Below are 21,535 nucleotides of genomic sequence, written 5' to 3'. Positions count from 1 at the left end.
CATGAGTAGACACGCCCCTTACTGCTGATTGGCTACAAGTTTGTTTTGCTATTCGGCCCGAATCAGTTTTCTAAAGCGTTTTTGAAAAATCGCTTACCCCACCTTTAAGGTCTACACCACCCCTTTTAATAAGATAAAAATTTTATTCAGATCAAGCTCAATCCAGGTATTTACATGAAGACTTTTCCAGTGTTGGGGGTAACGCATTACAAGTAATGCGAGTAACGTAATCAGCTTACTTTTTTAAAGTAACTAGTAAAGTAATGCATTACTTTTTAATTTTGAAGGAAATATCTGAGTTACTTTTTCAAATAAGTAACTCCAGTTACTTTGTTTCCTATGTCTTGACTGACAGCTCTCGTGATGCCATGTTGAGAGAAATCGGGAGTAAGAGCAGAGGCGTTGTTTGTGCTGTGTGAACATGATGCTTACTGTAGTTCTAGACTAAATGTGAACATGCATTTACTCATCTCACCTGCACAAAAACAGATTCAGTATTCCTCAAAATTGTAAAATAGGGCTACTTATAAGTCTCTTTTTCTTACCAAGGATGCATTCATTTGACTTATTTTGTCCATTTAAAGGGTTAGTTCACCCAAAAATGAAAATTGTAATACATTCTTAATTATTCAGCCTCATGTCGTTCCAAACCCGCAAGACTTTCGTTAATCTTCGGAACACAAATTAAGATATTTTTGATGAAATCTGAGAGCTTTCTGACCCTGCATAGACAGCAAGAGAACTACCACGTTTGCCCAGAAAGGTAGCAAGGACATCGTTAAAATGTGACATCAGTGGTTCAACCGTAATGTTATGAAGCTACGAGAATAATTTTTGTGCGCAAAGGAAAAAATTCCATAACATACTTTGGTTAAAATTTCCCAATGGTAGTGTAAAACAACACCCTTTTTACCCTGTAAAAAACAGCTCTGTTTACAGCGACCCATTTTGGTGCATGTCTCTTTAAATGATAATGAGCTCTGCTCACCCCGCCCCTCTCTTCCGTGGGGTCAGGAGCCGTTCTCTGAGACTGTAAACTTTAACTGCATTCATTGTGAAACTTGCTAACTAGCACATTATTAGGAAAGGCGATTTGCAAAGATTAAAAAAAAAAATTATACTCACTTTTTCTGTAGGTGAGGCTGGATCACGGGGTGGGTAGTGTCAACGCTAGTGTCAATCAACAATCGTGGGAGCGGTCTGGGTCTGTGTGACATCACAAAGCCAAGAATCTGAGAATCACAAAAACAGAATCAGTAATCCTCAAAATGAATAAAACAGTCAAATGCAAACTCAGAATATTATACAAACCTTTAATAATTAAATGTTAAATAAGACAAATATCATTTATTTAATCCCATTTTATCAACCTATGTCTTTGCTTCTGACCTTCGATGATCCAATTCAACCATACTAAGCAAAAATGACACATTTGTTTCATTTATGTTATTGCTGAATAGTGTTGAACTTTCTTCTCCTGCGTCATATTCTTCATGCAATTTGTTAGAGATACTGTCTACTGTACAGACATGGATTTACATTTCCTTCAGCCTGAGGATTATTCATTTCACTTTTGTTGTAAAAGGGCTTTTTACATTTGTAAAAGAATAATTAAAAAAAAAATATTAAAAACAAATGTGCAAGCCCTGCCCAGATTTAAAAAGAAACTCAAAAGTAACGTAACACATTACTTTCCATAACTAACATAATTAGTTACTTTTTTAGGGGGGGTCACGCTATATTGTAATGCATTACTTTTAAAAATAACTTTACCCAACACTGGACTTTTCAGAATGAATAAGCCATCAGTCTGATTCTAAACTAGGTATTTGGTTTCATGTAAACATAGCCAGTGACAGTTGGATCCTGCAGTTCCTATTAGGTTCCATTAATTGATTAGTATCTATCTAGTATATATTAGGATTGAATAGTAAATTGGCATGGAAACCTCAGCAAAGTGAACCAGACATTTTGTTCTGGACTGGTATGATGTCTCATAGTAAAATCTTATTGGTCCAAAATCTCACCCCACATTGTTGGTGATTTTGTCAGATAACATTTCGCATTTAATGAGGACAAATGCTTGACATCGCAAACTTGTCAAGAGTTTTTAAAGAGTTTTATGAGTTTAGTTTGGATTCAGACATGGACGAAACACTTAACTTTTCACAAGTTTTTTGGAACAGACCCATTGTTTGAAATGGTATCTGACTCCGGCCTTTCCTGTAAGACCAACGAGAAGTCAGATACTCAGGTCAGAGAGCCCCACACAAAATCAATTCATATCTAGACAGAAAGGAACAGAGGTCAATGAACTGATATCAATACAACACATCATCTGACAGGGACTCCCCTTCACCCTCCTCCTACCACTTACTACTTATGGACACAAAAGAGGAAGAACTGGTGTAAAATGCTGAGTAAAGGAGGATAGAAAGTGTGTAAGAGAGATGAAAGAGATAAATATTACCAGTGCAGGTTGTTGAGCAGGGCAACTGGTCGATAATGAATGTGTCCCATTACAGAGCAGGAATAAGAGACTTCTGCTGACACCAGCATCTACCTCCAGATCTCCTGCGCATCTGATAATCTTACAATCAAACGCGCACACACACACAACAGTCAACAGTCTTCACTAACATTTAATGCAAAGTGCAGATGTATACAAAGCATTTCCAAGTATCCTGGAGAGGGGTTAATGATGGCTAAAGGCTTGAACCAGCAATTTTAAACTTTTCAGCCATGAGTAATAATGTCTACACCATCCTTAAAATTAACATCGAAACTGATGCAAGACCAGCGTCTGTGATTTCGGCAAGTAAGTCACGCTCTGGGATTAACTTGCTTGTTGGTCGTGGAATAGAATTTAGGTTTAGGATTTTGGTTAACCATCATCTTGGGATAGGATAAAGTTTACAGATTGGATCAGTATTTACAGCTCTTTGTTAATACAGTATCTCTGATTGTTTCTTAGTAAGAGACATGTGGATTGGCAGCTTGCCTTGAGTGACTGCCAGGTGTTTCATAGTATCTGTGAGTCTGATCATCCATCAAAGCGATCGATCACAATCCCAGCGGTTTTTATTAATGATCCTGTCAGCTGGCGCGCTCCACGGTGCCCATAGTTGTCCAGGATGATAGATCTTTAGCCAGCCTGCCTGTTATTTATTCTCTCATGACCGTGTCCATATCTATTGTTGAGCACACCAAATTATGAGTGCTGCGACATGATAATTCAGTGTTCATCTTGCCGTTTTCAAAAATGTTGAGCTGGAGTGTCAGATCATTAATAAAACCAAATAAACAATTGCTGTTGCATAAAGGCTTTGGACAGAGTTATGTCAACCACTAGTGTCTTTAAAATTCTCCTTATATCTTTTCTAAATGCATATTATAGAACTTATAGTAAATAGTTAATTTGTGCATGTTTTATTTAATTTGTTTTGATCTCATAGTTATTTTACAATCCTGGGTATTTTATGGTGTCCTTGTTACACGTTACATGTACTTACCAGCTTGCCTTGAGTGACTGCCAGGTGTTTCATAGTATCTGTGAGTCTGATCATCCATCAAAGCGATCGATCACAATCCCAGCGGTTTTTATTAATGATCCTGTCAGCTGGCGCGCTCCACGGTGCCCATAGTTGTCCAGGATGATAGATCTTTAGCCAGCCTGCCTGTTATTTATTCTCTCATGACCGTGTCCATATCTATTGTTGAGCACACCAAATTATGAGTGCTGCGACATGATAATTCAGTGTTCATCTTGCCGTTTTCAAAAATGTTGAGCTGGAGTGTCAGATCATTAATAAAACCAAATAAACAATTGCTGTTGCATAAAGGCTTTGGACAGAGTTATGTCAACCACTAGTGTCTTTAAAATTCTCCTTATATCTTTTCTAAATGCATATTATAGAACTTAAATAGTTAATTTGTGCATGTTTTATTTAATTTGTTTTGATCTCATAGTTATTTTACAATCCTGGGTATTTTATGGTGTCCTTGCTACACGCTACATGTACTTACTATTATAATGTCAATAAATTATGTATAATTACTTGCAAGTAACCCTAAGCCAAACCCTGATCCTAACCCTAAGCATATAGTAAGTACATGTAGTTAATTCATATTACTCAGTACTTAAATGTATAATTACACTGTAACAAGGACACCTTAAAATAAAGTGTAACCAAATAACATGTAACCCAATCCTGTTCTGCATGTACGTACTACTTGTTGTAGTAATTACAATAACGGTGTAATAAAATAAAATGAAAAATGATGCAACACTGGTCAGATTTTGGCTCATTAAGACTTGCCCAGTGCACTGAGTGCATCACCAGCACAGTGCAGGTCTTTTTAAGTCCAGAAAAGTAAATTCTAAATTTCATGATTAATTCAATGTGTTACTTGCCATTCCTTTGTAATTATTTGTGAAATTTACAAGCAATTTCTGATTTTCAAAGTAAATTCCACACCAACTTCCCTGTTATTCGCCTCCTGGTTGTGGCACTTGACTGTTTCTTTGCTCGTTGTGTGTGAAAGCTGGTGATAAAATAACCGCAATAGTAACGAAGTAGAGTCCAGTCGAATGTTTCTCTGGACTTGTCTCTTGTGGCCCCCACAGGGCCCAGGGGCCCAATAAGCATCCATCTGCAGACAGCCCACTACAACACGCTTGAGTGGACATCCATGCAAGCCGGGGTGTTTGTGCACTCTAGTATGTCTGAGTGGAGCTGCAGACATTTTATCATTCTAGAGCCTTGGGGATTAACCTCCCCCCCCCGCAAATACACAAAAACAATCTTCACAACCCTGTTGTCACCACATCCAATTGTTTGTCTTTTCTTCTCTTTGCCGTGCCACCTTTATAGTCTCCCGTCAGCATGTCTCACAGCCCATCCACCAGTGCTACTGCAACCCACCCAGCACATCCATCCTTCTCAGTCAGGCCAGAGATCGATAGAGCTGCTCTCTTAATCAGCTCTCTGGTGACTGCAGGCGGAGGAGGGATGGAGCGGGTGCTCTTTCCTTCTCTCTTTTTTCCGCTTGGTTGCCTCTGTTCATTCAACATCTATTTTACCTCCGTATCTTTTCAAATCCCCACCCTGTGCTGGTGGGGCCGACTTATATTTCCAGAGCCCAGCCTGGGGGAGTCTGTCCGTCAGTGTCTCTGTCAGTCTTTCTCTCTGGATTGCTCGAGTCGTGCTGTGAGCTCTCTGGCTCAGTGCTGCTGCTGACGCTCTGAGTAATTGTGGTGATTTATTATAGGGCCACTGCTGCACTGTAAGTTAATTTATACACAATAACTTCCAAAGTCACAAACACTTTGAAGGAGACACTCTGGGTGCGTTTGAAACAGAAGAAAGCTGCACAGTGAGTCATGGTAATGGTTCAATAGTGCAGAAATTGCACTAAAGTAAACCAAAGTACCCTTAATCAAACCCTGAAATGTATAAATATTAACATCATGCATTTCCATAATAAGTATGCTAAAGTGTACTTCTTTTTCACAAGGGGATGTCTTCTGAATTTCAAAGGTTTCATGCCACTTGTGGTTGCAACAAACATACATGTATGTAATGTTGTTTTAGGTTTATGAGGACGAGGGCATCTCATTGAACCATTTCTGTCGGAATCTGCCTAATTTGGTTAGATACTACCAAAGTGAGAGATTAATATAAATACCAAAATACTGTACAGTTTGTTTGGACGCACATCCTTTGACGTTAGCAACAAAAGATATGGGAAGCTTTAAACCCCTGTTTATTTTGCTTTCCTAATTATCTCTGATGATACGCTTAGTTGGATTTTATTTTCATTCAGCATTGTTTCTTACTTTTGTACACGACCAGATCAGAACAGATTTTTTCTATATCATCAAATGTGATGTTTTGGTGCCTTGAACATCCAATTGGAAAGGGTTGCGTAACCCTTTCCAATTGGATGTCCAAGGCACCAAAACATCACATTTGATGATATAGAACAATTTAAACTGAGTTTTGGAGAAAAGCAAGGTAATATTTTAAGTAAGTAACTGCACGTAAGCCATTATTATGTAGATTTCCCTGTAAAATGGAAACATTGCATTTGAGCAATCCAACATGCCAGTTGCTTGTTCAACCAATGGTATACAGCGCTGAAATGCACGCCTATAGACTTACCTGAGATTCATAGGATAAGACAGTAAGGGATTCCTCTAACAGAGATTCGTCAAGAAACCACTACACTTGTTCTCTCACGGACCAATACAATGGCCTTATCTGTAGATGCACTATCAGTGAAATAGAGGGGACCCATCTGTGCTGTAATCACTTCCTTCTCCACAAGCCCACATTGCCTTTGGGCCTGACCGCACACCTGTGTACACACAGCTGCACACACACACACACACACACACACACACATGCACACAAACACTTGATATCACATGAAGAGAACATCACTGATCAAAATAAATTAGTTTATTTCAAAATTTCATTACAAAAATATGTAATTCATTTTAAACAGACATGCTGCTGCCTCAACATCTTCAGTGTTTTAAAATGTGTACATTGTCAAATTTTCTTCAGTTTAATCAAGTCATATTATTACCATTGTCTTATTTTAAATATAGATTACATTTAAAACACACATTTTTTTTAAAATTTCATCTATTATCTGCTAAATAAACCACCATAAAAATCAAGTATATTAAGAACAATACAGTGCTTTGCATTGTGGACACGTCTCATCACTCACGCTGCCATCTACTGTTCAGTGAGGAGACATCACAATCTCCTTTCTTGCATAGATCGGATCCGGACATAGTTCTTCAGTCTGTGGTTAAGACTCCCATCTCTCTGAAGACTGATCTTGGATCAGACATGGTTCAATCAGAGCGAGTGGGGAAAAACTGGCGAAGAAGGTCCTTCTTATTCACCTTGCCCATCTGGTTTCTGGGCACGTCTTCCGCCAGGATCAGCCCTGTGGGAATGATGTATGGAGCCATGTGCTCTCTGAAAGAAGAAACCAAAAGAGAAGATCAACTTAAGAAAATAAGAAATCCTGGATTTCAGTTGTTCTTTCACAATTGTTGTTTGTTAGATGGTCCCCAATGAATGGTGATATACATCCTAGCTAACAGTGTTAATTTAGCTGACACATAATTTCCATAATAGCTTTTTTGTCAGCAACATTTTTTCATCATCGAAAATGAGACTATAACTAAATGTAATCCAGATTTGAATAACAAAACTTTGACAAAAGTATTTTTGTCAAAAACAAACAAAATTATGTCAAAATGCCAGTTTTGGTGAATATTATTAAATGTTGGCTGTGTCTTAAGGGAACGTAAACAGTTGGAAAATATTGAACGTGTATTAGTATAGTGGATCCTTGCATTCAGTCTTAAAGTGACAGCAGCCTAATATACCTGCTACTGCCTGTGTCCTTAATGTTAATCAAACAACAAAAAAGAAAATCACTCACTGCTCTTGACTGAATCACTGTAGTATATTTAATAAGGATTAATCTAGAATAGATAATATGCTTGTTTCATTATGATAAGTAGTTTTATTTAATTTTAAGATAAACAAAGATGTTATATGTCATAACAATTAAATCTAAGTCTATATTGCACGTTCAAACCTTAATCATTTATATTACCATTTCTCCAAGAATATATAATGAGTTATATATAATAGAAATTTTGGAGAAATGCTTAACGCATTGCAATTTAACTAAACCCATTAGATTGTATTCATATAAATCTACTGTAGACTTTAGTCAACTAAAACTAAAGCAATTAACATGACTAAAAATGATTCAAATTAAATAGCATTTTAGTCAAAAGACTAACTAAAACTAAATCAAATTTTGCTGTCAAAATTAACACTGCTAGCTAAGACAACAATCAAAAGTGTTGAGTGTTGTATAGGAGTCACACGAGAAGATTTTCAATTCCATCAGAAACTAAGATTTATCACAAAGGTGATGTTTGAATTGTGCAGTGTTTGTGTAACTTTCAGCTCATCAGCTCCTGTCTTTCTACGCCTTATGACATATATAGAGTGACGATTACGCAGGATGACAGCTGGAGTTATGGCGCTGGGGAGTGAGCATCTTTCCCTGCGCATGTTGCTCTTTGCTGGGCTGTGCTAGAGGGGCTGGGACAGGTCAGAAGGGCCGCCACAAAAAACACACGCAGCATCGCACCAGCAGGGCAAAGCACTGCTTCCAACACCCCTACACCATATGGCGCTCACACACACATAGAGAAATAAAAAGCCCTGAGCTACTTCCTGTAAAGGGACATGTGTCTTCTGACAGAACTTACGTTCAGGCAAAAATGGTACATTTGGCCAACAAAAGTGACATTTAAAAAAAGTGAGAGAGAATGAGGAATAAAATAAACAGGCACTGCTTAAACAGAGCATGTTAGACACTGTTTCTTTCTTCTCACCATCATCGGTTTCTTTCTCCGCCCCTTCTCCCACCAAAAACACATCTGTTCTTGCAGCATGCTCCTAAATGAGTTCTTGTCCATGAGTGTGTCTACGTGTGTCTATTGTTATTTATACAGAGGCTTTTAAAAATCCTCTCGAGTCTAACGCATGTCCTGAGAGATTCCAACTCGACGTCTGACTCAACATGCTACACGTACGCTGACGCAAGCCCAAAAAACACCTCCAAACACACCGCTGTGCTCCACAATAAACTACTTGCAACAAGGCTGCTGGTGCATTTCAGCATTTCATCACCTGCCTGTTTTTTTTTTTGAGTAAGTTGAAGTGTTTCTTGCTAGATGCTGATTGACACTAGAAAATTCTGGTCCTGTCATATCGCATTCAGACCTCTAGGGGAGCTGTAGAAGGAGAATGATGTAAACTAGTCTGGGCTTTTGTGAGCTGTTCTGTGAGATTACAAAAAAAATCCAAAAAATAAAAGTAGTGGTGACAGAGCAACAAATGCACTGGTGATAAATGGTAATTTTACAATGGCTAGCACTAGGGCTGGGCGGTCTGGCCAAAAAAATGATCATGATAATATTTTTCATATCAGTCGATATCCAGTTATCACGATAAATGTCAAAATTGATTTCTTTCAAGTTTAAAGGCAGATTTCTTCCCCCGAGTGAAAGTTGGAACCAGACAGTTTCACAGGTTTTAAACTACTGATGGCATGATGTAAATTTATGTTCATTAACAAAAACAGTAACATCTGTAAAAACTGTAACAACCTCATATTTATAGGGTAAATGTAAATATTCGGACTGTTCGAGTTAGGACTCTACTTAACCAAATTAACCATTCATCATCTATAGTATCACACAATTAGATCATGATAACCAAAGATAAAACCACACATACCACCTCACTACTATGGTAAAATGTAACTATATGGTTTCTATGGTATTTGTATGAAAAACAGTAGCCTAAATACATGTAATATAAATACAAATGCACACATGCTATAGCTTAATAACAACCATTACTCAGTTTAATACATGTCTACATTAATTATGATAAAATTCCACATTGTATATCCGGTGAAATATTAATATTGAAATATATATTGTCTGTGCTGTTTCATTGGCTTTAACATTGTTTGGTTCCTCTTTTGGTGCATAAACATTACATCAAACATTAATAGAACATGTTATCGCTCTATCAAGGGAGAAATATTTTGTGATTAATTATTGTTATCGTTTTATCGTCCAGCCCTAGCTAGCACCTATTTAATAAATCTTGCCTTTGAGAAAATCAGTCAGAACTGCTGGGATTGTCATGGTATTAATATAGATGAGGTAAGATAAGTTTTATGCATCCACTTTTTTACTCTTTCTCAGCATGTCTCACATTTTTAAATCCAAGAATTTGTTCTGTGTGAACAGCCCCTTAGTGAGCTGAATAAACTGCAGTGTGGACCGAACTTATTCTAAACTAAAGTCTGGTTCAGTGAGGATATGAGTTACCTGGCCCAGGCCTTTAGCTGTGACAGAGTCAAAGTCTTCCCCTTTTTCAGCTGCACAACTGCAGTGACCTTCTGACCCCAGGTTGGGTCTGGAGCACCAATCACAGCCACATCTAAAGCAAAGAAGAAACAGTGCATATTTATTCCCCTGTCCATATGTACAGGTGTATTTGTGTGGGTGCTTGTGTACCTGTGATATCTGGGTGGGCAAGCAGATGTCTCTCCACGTCTAGCGCACTGATCTTGTATCCTCCGCTCTTGATGATGTCCACTGATGTGCGGCCCATAATCCAGTACACGCCATCTCTGTAGAGTGCAGTGTCACCTAAAAGAGCATCCAGAGCGGTCAGAGATCCCTTCGAGTTACACCTGCCTCCACACCGCTCTCTGGTTTAATAGGGGTCTGCGCCTCTATTAATCGCTGAAGAGTCCATATGGGGCTCAAACAGTGAGGCAAACGGCTGTATAGTCTACATCCTCCTACTACAGCTGTGGAAGGGGGCAGCAATAAGAACATGAGGGTTGTGTGTGTGTGATTGCTGCACGTTCTCCTCTGCTGAGCTCTAATAATAGCCTGTAGTCAGGCTCAAGATCTTCTGCTTGCAATCTTAAAAACCAATTGCACAGAGCTGCTCAGCTGGAGACTGCTTAATTACCACCCCATAACACACAAACACACTGCAGCCATCAGCAGCAGGAGCAGAGTGGAACACCCTATCCAAACCAGGTGCAGGTTTACAGCATCACGTTTCCTCACTGAAAGAGTGCTACAAAGTGACAAATGCAAAGCCAATCAAAACTCGGATATACAGCTATGTGGATCTGAAACAGAATCTGACTCAAATGCTGAAATTAATGAGGACTTGTGGATTTGTGGCCTTTCTTTGCATGTGTCTCTGAAGTCCAAGAGACCGGAGTGTGCCCTTTTTGTAATTTGATGTTTTAAATAGGTGCTTACAAATAACCTCTTTGTGGCCATGATGCACTCTTTTGCAAGACCCTATGCAACCATGGATACTGTCATAAGCTGCATCCAAAAGTAGTAGTACAGAGAAAGTTGTTCCTCACCATTTAACAAAAATGACACTCCTCTCCCACAGCCATGAGATAAGTGTCCAAAGTGTCCACTGGATATACTTGCTTCACAACTAGTAGGGCATCTGAGTATTTTTATTTTTTTTTGCCATTTTTTTATGAATACTGCTTATTTGGACTAACCTGCCATACTACTTTTTGCATACTATGTAGTAAGGAAGTAGACATATCAGTTTGCATGGCTTGTCGCAGTTATCGCAGCCGTGGCCTAAAGAATAGAGAGTCAGACTTGTAACCCGAAGGTCGCTGGTTCGAGTCTCAGGTCCGGCAGGGATTGTAGGTGGGAGGAGTGAATATCCAGCGCTCTCTCTCCACCCTGAATACCACAACTGAGGTGAGACCCTTGAGCAAGGCACCAAACCCCAACTGCTCCCCAGGCGCCACGGCATTGGCTGCCGACTGCTCCGGGTGTGTGTTCACGGTGAGTGTGTGCATGTTTGTTCACTACTCACTGCTGTGTGTGTGCACTTGGATGGGTTAAATGCAGAGCACAAATTCCAAGTATGGGATACCATACTTGGCCACATGTCCTTTCCTTTCCTTTTAGAACAATATCAGATTGACATCTAAAAGATGGATACTTTAGCTTGTTGCTTTATCATGACGTGCCTGGTTAGGACAAGCTGTTAGCCTCCACTTTAACACACCTTGATGAAAGGCCAAAGTTTTCAGACTGAGTCTGAAAAGTACAAGTCATCACAAGCCAGAATGTCTTCCAATCTCTTTAGCGGAGCGTAGACAAAGAGACTACTCATCGAGTGTTGGGGCTCAGCTGGGGCAGGACCATGAAACCGACAGGAAATAGGTCATAGCAGGTGAGTGACTGAGTGTGAAAGAAAAGGAGGAAAGAACATTGGGCAAAGGTGTTGGATGTCCAGCGTGGATCATTATTGAGTGCTAAGCCCCAGCTGTGGCGAAGGGGAGTTGAGAAACGAGAGTGCATGTGTGTGAGGTGTGTGAAGGTTAAGGATATGTCATGGGTTATAGTGAATGAGTGTGTGTGGGAGGGGGTGGTTAAGTTGGCAGGGCAAGGGGAACTAAACATAGGCTGTGACTGGTTGGAGATTAAAGCCAATTGATGAGTGAGATGGGAATCACGCCCCCATGATCAGTCAATACATGAGAACCTAACAACTCATTGCCACAAACTTTAATTAGTTTCCATCCTTTATTGCCACAACGCTTCCGTTGCCTTCCTAAAAGAAACATCCCTATCGATATTACTTGGACTCTTTTGACCAGGTTCCAGTAAGTTACCACCTAAACACCATCAAAATCACTGCATGATTTACTCACCCTCAAATAATCCTAGGTGTATATGACTTTCTTCTTTCAGACGCATACTATGGGAGTTAGATTAAAAAATGCCCTGGTTCTTTCAAGGTTTATAATGGTAGTGAATTGTGGTCGAGATTTTGAAGCCCAAAAAAAATGCATCCATCCATCATAAAAAGTACTCCACACGGCTCAGGGGGGGTTAATTGAAGGCCTTCTGAATTGAAGGGATTCACATTCACGAGAGAGTGGCGATCCAGCAGATGACGCAGAACGTAGGCGTAGCACTTTTTTTTTTACTGCCATTATAAAGCATGGAAGAGCCAGGACATTTTTTCACAATACAAACTCCGATTGTATTCATCTGAAAGAAGAAAGTCATATGCACCTAGGATGGCTTGAGGGTGAGTACATCATTGGGTAATTTTCATTTTTTGTGAACTATCCCTTTAACAACTACATAGCAACACCGTTGCAACACCCATGGGAGTTTGGTACAGGCAAATACACATTTTTTTGTTTTAGAAAATGTCTAGTTTCATTCATACTTCCTTTAATTCATTAAACTGAGGTGCCCATACTGGCAGTAAGAGTTCAAACCTCACTTTAAATGTAAAGGCTGAGACACAATGGTCAACTGTCGGGCAATGTCAGGCCACATGGTCTGTACTGTTGGCACTACTTGCACCCCCGTCAATGGCTTTTTGGCCAATTGAGCATGTTGAATCGGTGGTGGAGTCCATTCGTGAGAGAGATCACTGTGACTATCCGTTCAGCTTAGCGAATCAGTGCATGAGGAGAAACGTAAGCTATCAAATTAATCTCGAGCGAGAGTGGTGTGAAAGCAAGCACGATTTGTATATCTGCAGTCTTAGCTCTTCTGGTTTCCCCTTTTGAATGACATATACAGACTACTGCCATCTACTGGTTTGGAGAGTTTCCTTTCATGCAGGTGCAGAACGTACGTGCTTTTTAGTGGTTGACTGTCATGTGGTGTGTTGAAAATGCAACATTTTGGCCCAGAAACAGGTGACGTGAGGCGGATATATTAAGATCACATGAATAAATTTAATTACTTAGAAAAACGGCTGTTATTGGATACTTTTGTTAATGCAAGAAATTAATCATGGCCGATGTGAGTAGCGCAGGTTCAGTATGCTTGCCATAATTGTTGGATTTTGTACACAAAGTGTACATAGAAAAACAACTGGCTTTTTTTCCCAATACATTTTCAATAAAGCTCTAAAACGTAGAGTTTTTTTCTCTTCGCCTCTCTCCCACCATCCCTCTCTCTCTCCATCTCCAGCGAGGAGCACAGCATCAATAGAGGGCCCATCTGTTCCCATACATCAGGCTCTTCATTTCAGTTTATTAGCTGGGATAAATCATAAATATTTCATTATACATCACGGGCGGCTGTCACAGGGACAGCACAATTTATCAGCGCTGCCCTCTCTTGCCGCCCAGCACCGGAGCAATAAGCTTTCCAGTCTATTAAACAAGATTGATACAGTGTGTAAATTTAGATATTGGGAATTTCTTCACAGACCACTGCTCCACAGTGATAGGCTGGGGTGAGGTGAAGGAGAAGCGGGTGGGTGGAAGGAGACGGAGAGAGCGAGCAAGGGATGGGGGCGGTGGGGAAAAGTGGCTGGGTGTTAACAGCAGTAAGAGTGTATTTACACTCGCCTCGTCCCTCTTTAAAATAACCCTCTCCGCAAACGCAAGGTGTAATTTGGTCACAGCGACGTAGCTTCCTTCTCATGGAAATGAACCAGGAACATATTTGACATGGGGACAGATAAGCTGTTGGTGTGTGAGGGGAGAGAATATACAGAGGTTTTTATCCTCTTTAAGAATCCATAATGCCCCTGGGAAGGGATCAAAGGTCACAGAAAGTATTAAAACCCCTGTCAGGGTTTTCTTCTATGACTAAAAGCAAAAGAAGGTTGATGTTGATGAGTATGTGGATATGAATAACATTGTGTCCTAACCAGCTAAAAAAACAACAACAAAAAAAAAATGCTACCACCTCCATCGAAAAGAGTTTTTGTCCTAACCAACTGGCAAACAACGAGTAATATTTTGTTGATGGTTTGGTTCTTATTCCCGCAGCAATGCTCTGGGCAGGCCATATAACAGTACATTATATAATTAAATAAATTAATGAATATAATTTTTGATTGACTGTGATTATGTCAGCATCTTCATGTTCAGTGAGGAAAGACAAATTGTTTGCTGCTTTGAAATTGTAGCGTGTAAATTGTAGAAAAATGTTTGCCATATTCAAAAGAAGTTTACTTTTATTGACTAAAAATGTAATGTGATGTAATCAAGTAAAAAATTAAAAATAAATATAAATAAAATATATATATTTTACTATTTTGACTCATCCTATGCACAATCAGCTTGTAACACTCCAAAGAGAAAGGAAAACTTGAAATCGCATCATATGACCCCTTTAAAAAACTAAATTGGTTTAAAGGCTAAAATATGAGATTTATCATTTTAAAACTGTTTGTTTATGTCAAAACTAGTAATATTTGAACTGTAACATTATTTAAATTGTGGTTTTACAGTCATTTTACAGTTTAGGATGTTACCATAGACATTGGCTACCTATATGTAGTTCTACAATAATATTGCAATTTTCCTAATGAAACTTATTTTCTGAAGAATTTAAAGAGTAGGCCTATTAATCATTATTATTTGAGCTGATCTCCTGATCTCCCCTCCTTCTGTCAAGAATGCTCATCATAGAAGAAGTGTATCCAAGTCATTGTATATGTGAAATGCATTTTTAAGGTATTAATAAATTAATGCTGTCACGCCATTGACTCACAAGGCAAAATTCCTGTAAACTGCCTTGAAACTAATCAAGAGTCTCCCAGAGGCTCACAAACACTATAAGCAAATGAGACTGAATGATTGATTTTACATTGTTTATGAGAACATAAGCACAGTTACATAGACATTCTCTCTAACCACACACCTAACACCAATACAACATTTAACAGCAAAGACCTCTGATTCTGCACACCATGTCGCGACTCATTTACATGAGGTAAACAATGACCCGTCAACTACATGACAACTTTTCTGGACGACTAGTAAAAATGAGTAATTGTGCGACTGCTAATATGAACCGCTCCATGAACACAGTGGCAGCAAAGGCATCAGTCTACTGAAGTCACCGCAGAAGCGCTACGGCCCAGCGGCTTTCCTAATTAAAATGATAAGAAGCTTTATTGCACTAGTTCTTTTTTCTCACTGTCTGGCTGAGGTGTTTAAGTGAACACAGCCATGTTGCATGCTAAACAAGTACGAACACATGATGCAATGAGGAGAAAGCATCCCACAGACAACTCATGCATTTAAAGCAAAGGCATTCTTCACATTATTTCCACATATCTCAGATGGTGAGCTGAGGTTTGGTGATGCTTTAACATAAGAAAACCAATATGCTTGGTTTAGATTTTTAACTCTTTGATTTAGCAGGACAAAACGTGTCGTTTTTGCATACCCACAAAAGAATTACCTGAACATGCCAACAAACACATCTGCAAAAGCTCCTGGCACATGCCAACACTTAAACAAACATAAATAGGCTATTTTGCTGGAAGCTCAGGGTGTAAACAAAAACAATGCAGCACACGCACATCATACACACATACTTGCATGAGAGGCTGAAGGGGGTTGACAGCTCTGGAAAGGGCAGTGTGACAGAGGCCATGTTTCACGTCCAGCACACTTACACATCAGTGAACAAGCACAGCGCTCTGACAAGCTGTGAGCTCCACTGCTCCTCCTGAACATGTGTGAATGACTCTATATTCCCTGACAGCCATGGAAGCAAAATTGAGGTGAGGAACATATGCTCTCTGGGTTTGTAAAACTTGAACTGAGCTTCTGTTGGATATTTATATAATTTCTAAAGAAAAAAAAAAAAAAAGAACCATATAAAGCATTTATTTATTTACTCTTTAAATCATGTTAAAATGTAGGCCTATGTATCAAATATGATACAACAGGCTTTTGAGAGACATTTTTGTATTTTTTTATCTTACTTTTTAAATAACATCGGCACCAAATTGCATATTTTTTCCCCAGATTTGGATTCAGATGATTTTGGTTTCAACAGATGCAAAAAGACATGACAAAAACAATTTGGGTTTCAGCATAAAAGCCAGTTAGTGTATTAAAGATTTGCTTGTAATAGGTGCTTTAGTGCTCTTTAAGATGAAAAAGGAACAAAACATATCAAAGACTAGATCAATGAAGTGTAATGTTGAAAGTCAGCACATAAAGTGCCATCGTCCTCCAGTATAAGCAGAAATCAGAAAGAGTTGTAGATTAAGTGGGGCCTGATGGAAAGTGATCTCTGTTAAGTAACCAGATATGCAGTAAACACTCACAACAACATGAATATTAATGCATGAATTTTAGAGCATAATAACACTTCCAGCTCCACACAAAGGCTAATGAGGATGAATAACAAGACAAGCACTGACAAAACACAAATGACATTTATTGTCCTTAAGCTTTTTTTTTTTTCAACAGTTGCAATCAAATTTGCATAATTCTACTATACTCTTTCTTTTAAAGAATCAAACTCATACTGCTTTAAGTGGACCAAAATTGCATTCACACTGGCCTTGAAAGTGGATTCAGATCTCATTTTGGTCCCCACTGTGATAAGGGCCTTAGTTAATCCATTGTTCATTGAAACACAGTCAACTTGGATAATATTGTAATGTAATACTGATAATGACGACCATAATTTAAATTAATATTTGAGTATAATTAGGGCTTTCAAAATGAACACATTAACTTATTCGAAATAATACAATTAATTTAATACTGGCATAATAAGCACCAACGCAATGTCGGCATAAAAAAAAATTCCTGTTTGCCTACAACTAATAAAATCGAATCAGAATAATTACATCAACTCTTCATCAGTTGTTGGACTGTGAGTAACATTAACACTAATAGTATTGTAAGGATGGACTTTGAAAGCCCACCGGAAATAGTACATCATCCAAACATTTTATTTTTAACACACTGTGATCCGGAATGCACAAATTCTAATCTTGCATACTATTTTGAAAAGAATGTATGCCAACTGGGACATAGCCATAGTCTTATTTTAGTAATTAATACCCGAGCGAGTGCTTTGCACTTGGGTGAGTGATCTTATTTGTCTAATATGATTCAGTGAGAGGGGGTGGAATTGCTTTATGTTAATGGCACTGATTGTGCAGCATGCATATGATAACAGCTCAACTTTAGGATATCATGGAGGTTTTGAATCTAAATTGTATTAAGCTATAGCATTCAAATACACAATGAAATGATTCATTCCAGCTTCCAGTCTTGAATTGAGTTTATTTTTGTTACCCTACTGCAAATTGCTTTTTTCTTGCTTTTAGCACAACAAAATGTATGGGTATTGTAATAAAAAAACAAAAAAATTTTTTATTTTATTTTATTTTACATCTCCTGTAAATCCCAGTGTTACAGAACCATGGCTACCTGAATCAAATATATGAAAGCAGGTCTCTCTAGCTCCGAAGGACAGGACAAGTGTAAAAATTAGACTAGGTCAAGCAGCTGTTGAGGGCAGCCCCTCAGTGGGACGGGGTAGGTAGCTAGGCGTACATGTCTTCAGGAAGACCTCAGAGCTGTTGAGAATCAGTGCCAACATTTCAAGCTCAAGAATCACATTTACTAAGAGCAAACTGCAAACTGACCACTGCTACAAGCACAAGGAGACTCAGAAATTGCTGTAGCTTTTGGGCATGTGTGTCTGCATGTTTGTCGGAATGACGTGCAGAGCTGTAGGTGCTACACACAGCCAGGAATAATATAAACCAATGTTCGTTGTGCTCTTAATTTTACAGCAGGGCAAACCCATTTACAAAGACAGTGAATTTGCAGGGCAGCTTTATAAAACAGAGCCTGCTAAAGTATCCTCAAATAGCACATGGCTGTCTAGCATCTGTGACAGCAACAAAAAGGTCACTTCTCCCTCTCACTGCCTTTCACTCCTCACACATAATGTCAAGCAAAGTACAATCAGCAACGCTCTATCTGCCAACAAGTGTGCTCTCTCTCAAAAACAGGGTGATGGCACTGGGGACAGATATTCTTTTACTCTTCAAAAAGAAGAAAGAGTGATTGTCCCTGTACTCAATATGTGGCCCATTTCAACAGATGACAAATGTATGTCACCTTCACAGAATCCTCTTAGCAGGTTACTTAGCAGTTCATGGCTCATGAGAACAAGATTAGATGAATTTGAAAAATCCCAGATATACTGTATAAAATATATGAAAGTCAAAGGATAAAGGGAGGGATGAGGGGGGTTTCAAATATTGCCACATTTTACATCACCATACTGTATTGATTTTGTTGAGGCTGAACATTTTTTTTTTTTTTGGGGAGATTGAACACCATTCTGAGACTTTGAGTCTTTGAGAAGTCGAACAAATCTTGTTTTAGGGATCTCAAGAAAGACATATTGAAACCAATGTACATTATTTTTTATTAATTAAAAACTAATGTTCTCCACACTAACAGGAAATTCAGCACTCATCCAATGAACACTATCCAGTTTCACTAATGCAACAGAATCACTAATGCAAAACTTTTCTGCGTAAATCCACGAGCACAAGTTTCATGCAGGTCTACTCATGGCTCAGGAACGCAAAGGCAATTTGCAATGTCCTCATGTAAAGGATAAGTGATGTTGTAATGGCTGCTAAAAAATTCTTTGCTGTCACAGAAAAAAACAAAAACAAAAAAAAACAAATATATATATATATATAGACGTATATATCCAATGATGGCCCTGAAATGCACTACTGGACAAAAGTTTGGAATAATCAAAATACAGTGTGTGTGTGTCTTGATAATTGTGTGTCTTGATAATTATTCTTGATAATTCCAAACTGTCCAGTAGTGCATTTCAGAGCCATCATTGGACTTGTGACCTTCCCACTGTATAATTGTGTTGGAGAGGCCAGTGAGAAGGAGAGATGTGTGACATGAGGGTCGGGGTCAGAAAGAAGGATGAACAAAAGAAGGGTCAGGAGGAATAGATGGAGAGGGGGATGACTGAATGCTTCATGTGATCAAGCGATGGCTGGGGTCGCTTGAAAACAAAGCTGGGTGATGAATTGGCCGCCCAGCAGACTGAAAACACTAATGCACAGAACAAAGCAAATAAACCACGCAAACTCTTCCATATATCATTAATAAATGTCTACAATCTGATCTCCGAACAGCCATAGTGGAGAGAGAGAGAGTGGAACAGCTAGTTAACATTCTGCCCAGCGCTCCGGTGCTCGGGAGTCAACCCTGTTACCACCTCGCTCCTGTTATTTACGAGCAGCTGGGCTAATGTGCATTCCCTAACCAGTGCTTACCCGAGCGCACCCGACTTTTAGCATGCCTCCATTATTCATAACTATGTGTGCGCAGCATTTGGAAAATTGCTAATGCTTCTCTGTGCACAGCCTTGTCTTATTTATTTATTTTTATTTATTGTTTCCCAGAGCATAATTCATTCCAGGAAAGAGCTGTCCTGCTAGAGAAGAGGGCATCACCTCAACCCGCTTGTCTTTCTTCATTTCTATTTTTCTCGCTTTTATTGTTTCTTTATCTACTGTTTGTGTGTTAGAAAAAAATGAATTGGTTGTTTACAGCATGTGGGATGTTACTATAGTATCACTGGTAAAAACTATACAACATATAACCAGAGACAGACAAGTCTGAACTTCAGTTGACCACAGAGAGTTCACAGACCATCTGATACATATTGCACACAAATATGACAAGCACTTTAAAATATTTTTAAATAACAAGCCATTTATATGTTGTTATATGTTATTATGTTGGTTAGACAACCTCTTCCTGCCTAAGTTGACGGTTCTTGGGAAGAATAACCTGCATGTTAGACTTTAAGCTGATAGTAAAACATCTACACAAGACTAGTGAGTCAGTTGACAAAAAAGATGAATAGCAGGCTACCGAGTTAATATTTCACTTACAGAAAGAGTAAAGCAAAAGCCAGGGCCAGATAATGATCCCAGATATTTATTACGAAATGCTAATGACCTTCAACCAGAGTTAATGAGGGTCTGTGTGTGTGTGTGGACTGCTGATGGAGTATCCAACAGCCTGATATTCATAGCAACAACAAAAGAACAAGAGAGATATGGAAGAGAAGGAGGAGGGAGAGGAAGAGAGAGGGAGAACATAAAGGCACGCATGAAAATCAATGGGAAGAACGATGCATGAGGATTGGCAGAAAGTGAGCGCTGTAGAAAGGGTGACAGATGATCTATAGAGGTGCCAGTCACAGCCTGCAGCCACACTTACACTATTAGAGACACAGCCGGGCAGACACGGGCCGCATTGATCTGCTTTATCTCCCTCTCTGAGAGTGTGATGATGAAATGTGAGGGTGTGAGGGTGAGCAGATGGATTGCAACATCCAGCAAACACGGAAAGAATAAGAAGAGCAGTCTTTTTTTACGGTTGCAGGTGAAAAGAAAATGAGAAGGAAGTTTCTTATTAGGGATGGGCAGGATGGTCGATTAATTGTTCATCAGCTGACTAGATGATGATTAGTGAGGTCGACAAGTTTTTTTTGGAGAGGTGAGGGGGGTTGTTACACTACAGTAAAACACATTCACTGCAAAAGTGTTTCAGTGACAACCTTCAATGACTGCCCAAAATGATAGTCTTATGCAATACAAGATAATAGAAATTTAGGGCCAGATTTACTAATGGTTTGTGCCAATGAAAAAAAAAAAACACTGTCATGATTTACTAAAAATTAGTGATGAAAAGCGGTAATCAATTTACTGGTATTTGCACCATTATTTAACACCCAAAATAAGCATGTCTTAACAGATTTTGCGCTTGACATGGCTGCGATAGTTGCTAAATTGTGCTGTTCTTGATAGATTCTAGATTGCGTTGGTCATTATGGAAATGAGCTGGCTGTGTCGGTGTTCTTTAATTTGCTCACTGTCAGTAGATCTGCAAAACTTTCAACTCCCATCAATGCTTTTAAGGGATGCTGGTCTCATGCCAATTTGACAACACACATGTGTCATGGATCTTTTGTGAATGTGTGTCAGAGATCTATGCAAAAGTGACTTTTTTTGCACACACACACACACACACACACACACACACA

The 21,535-nt window shown here is 38.9% G+C and overlaps 1 protein-coding gene across 2 annotated transcripts in view; it reads right to left on the bottom strand.

Annotated features, from left to right (window-relative positions):
* Positions 1-6,525: 6,525 nt before the first annotated feature.
* Positions 6,526-21,535, bottom strand: part of acsf3 (acyl-CoA synthetase family member 3) — a 36,466-nt gene continuing 21,456 nt past the window's right edge. For both annotated transcript variants that reach the window (XM_016540938.1, XM_016540939.1), the window contains exons 8-10: positions 10,145-10,279; positions 9,956-10,067; positions 6,526-6,998 (exon numbers count right to left, since the gene is read on the bottom strand). In XM_016540938.1, the coding sequence (XP_016396424.1) occupies positions 6,872-6,998; positions 9,956-10,067; positions 10,145-10,279 (374 nt within the window). In that variant the 3' untranslated portion in view covers positions 6,526-6,871. The remainder of the gene's footprint in view (positions 6,999-9,955; positions 10,068-10,144; positions 10,280-21,535) is intronic.

The sequence above is a fragment of the Sinocyclocheilus rhinocerous genome, unplaced genomic scaffold, assembly GCF_001515625.1.
Source record: "Sinocyclocheilus rhinocerous isolate Xijiao unplaced genomic scaffold, SAMN03320098_v1.1 scaffold36, whole genome shotgun sequence".
Taxonomy (NCBI): Eukaryota; Metazoa; Chordata; class Actinopteri; order Cypriniformes; family Cyprinidae; genus Sinocyclocheilus; species Sinocyclocheilus rhinocerous.
This window is presented reverse-complemented; position numbering and strand designations above follow the sequence as displayed.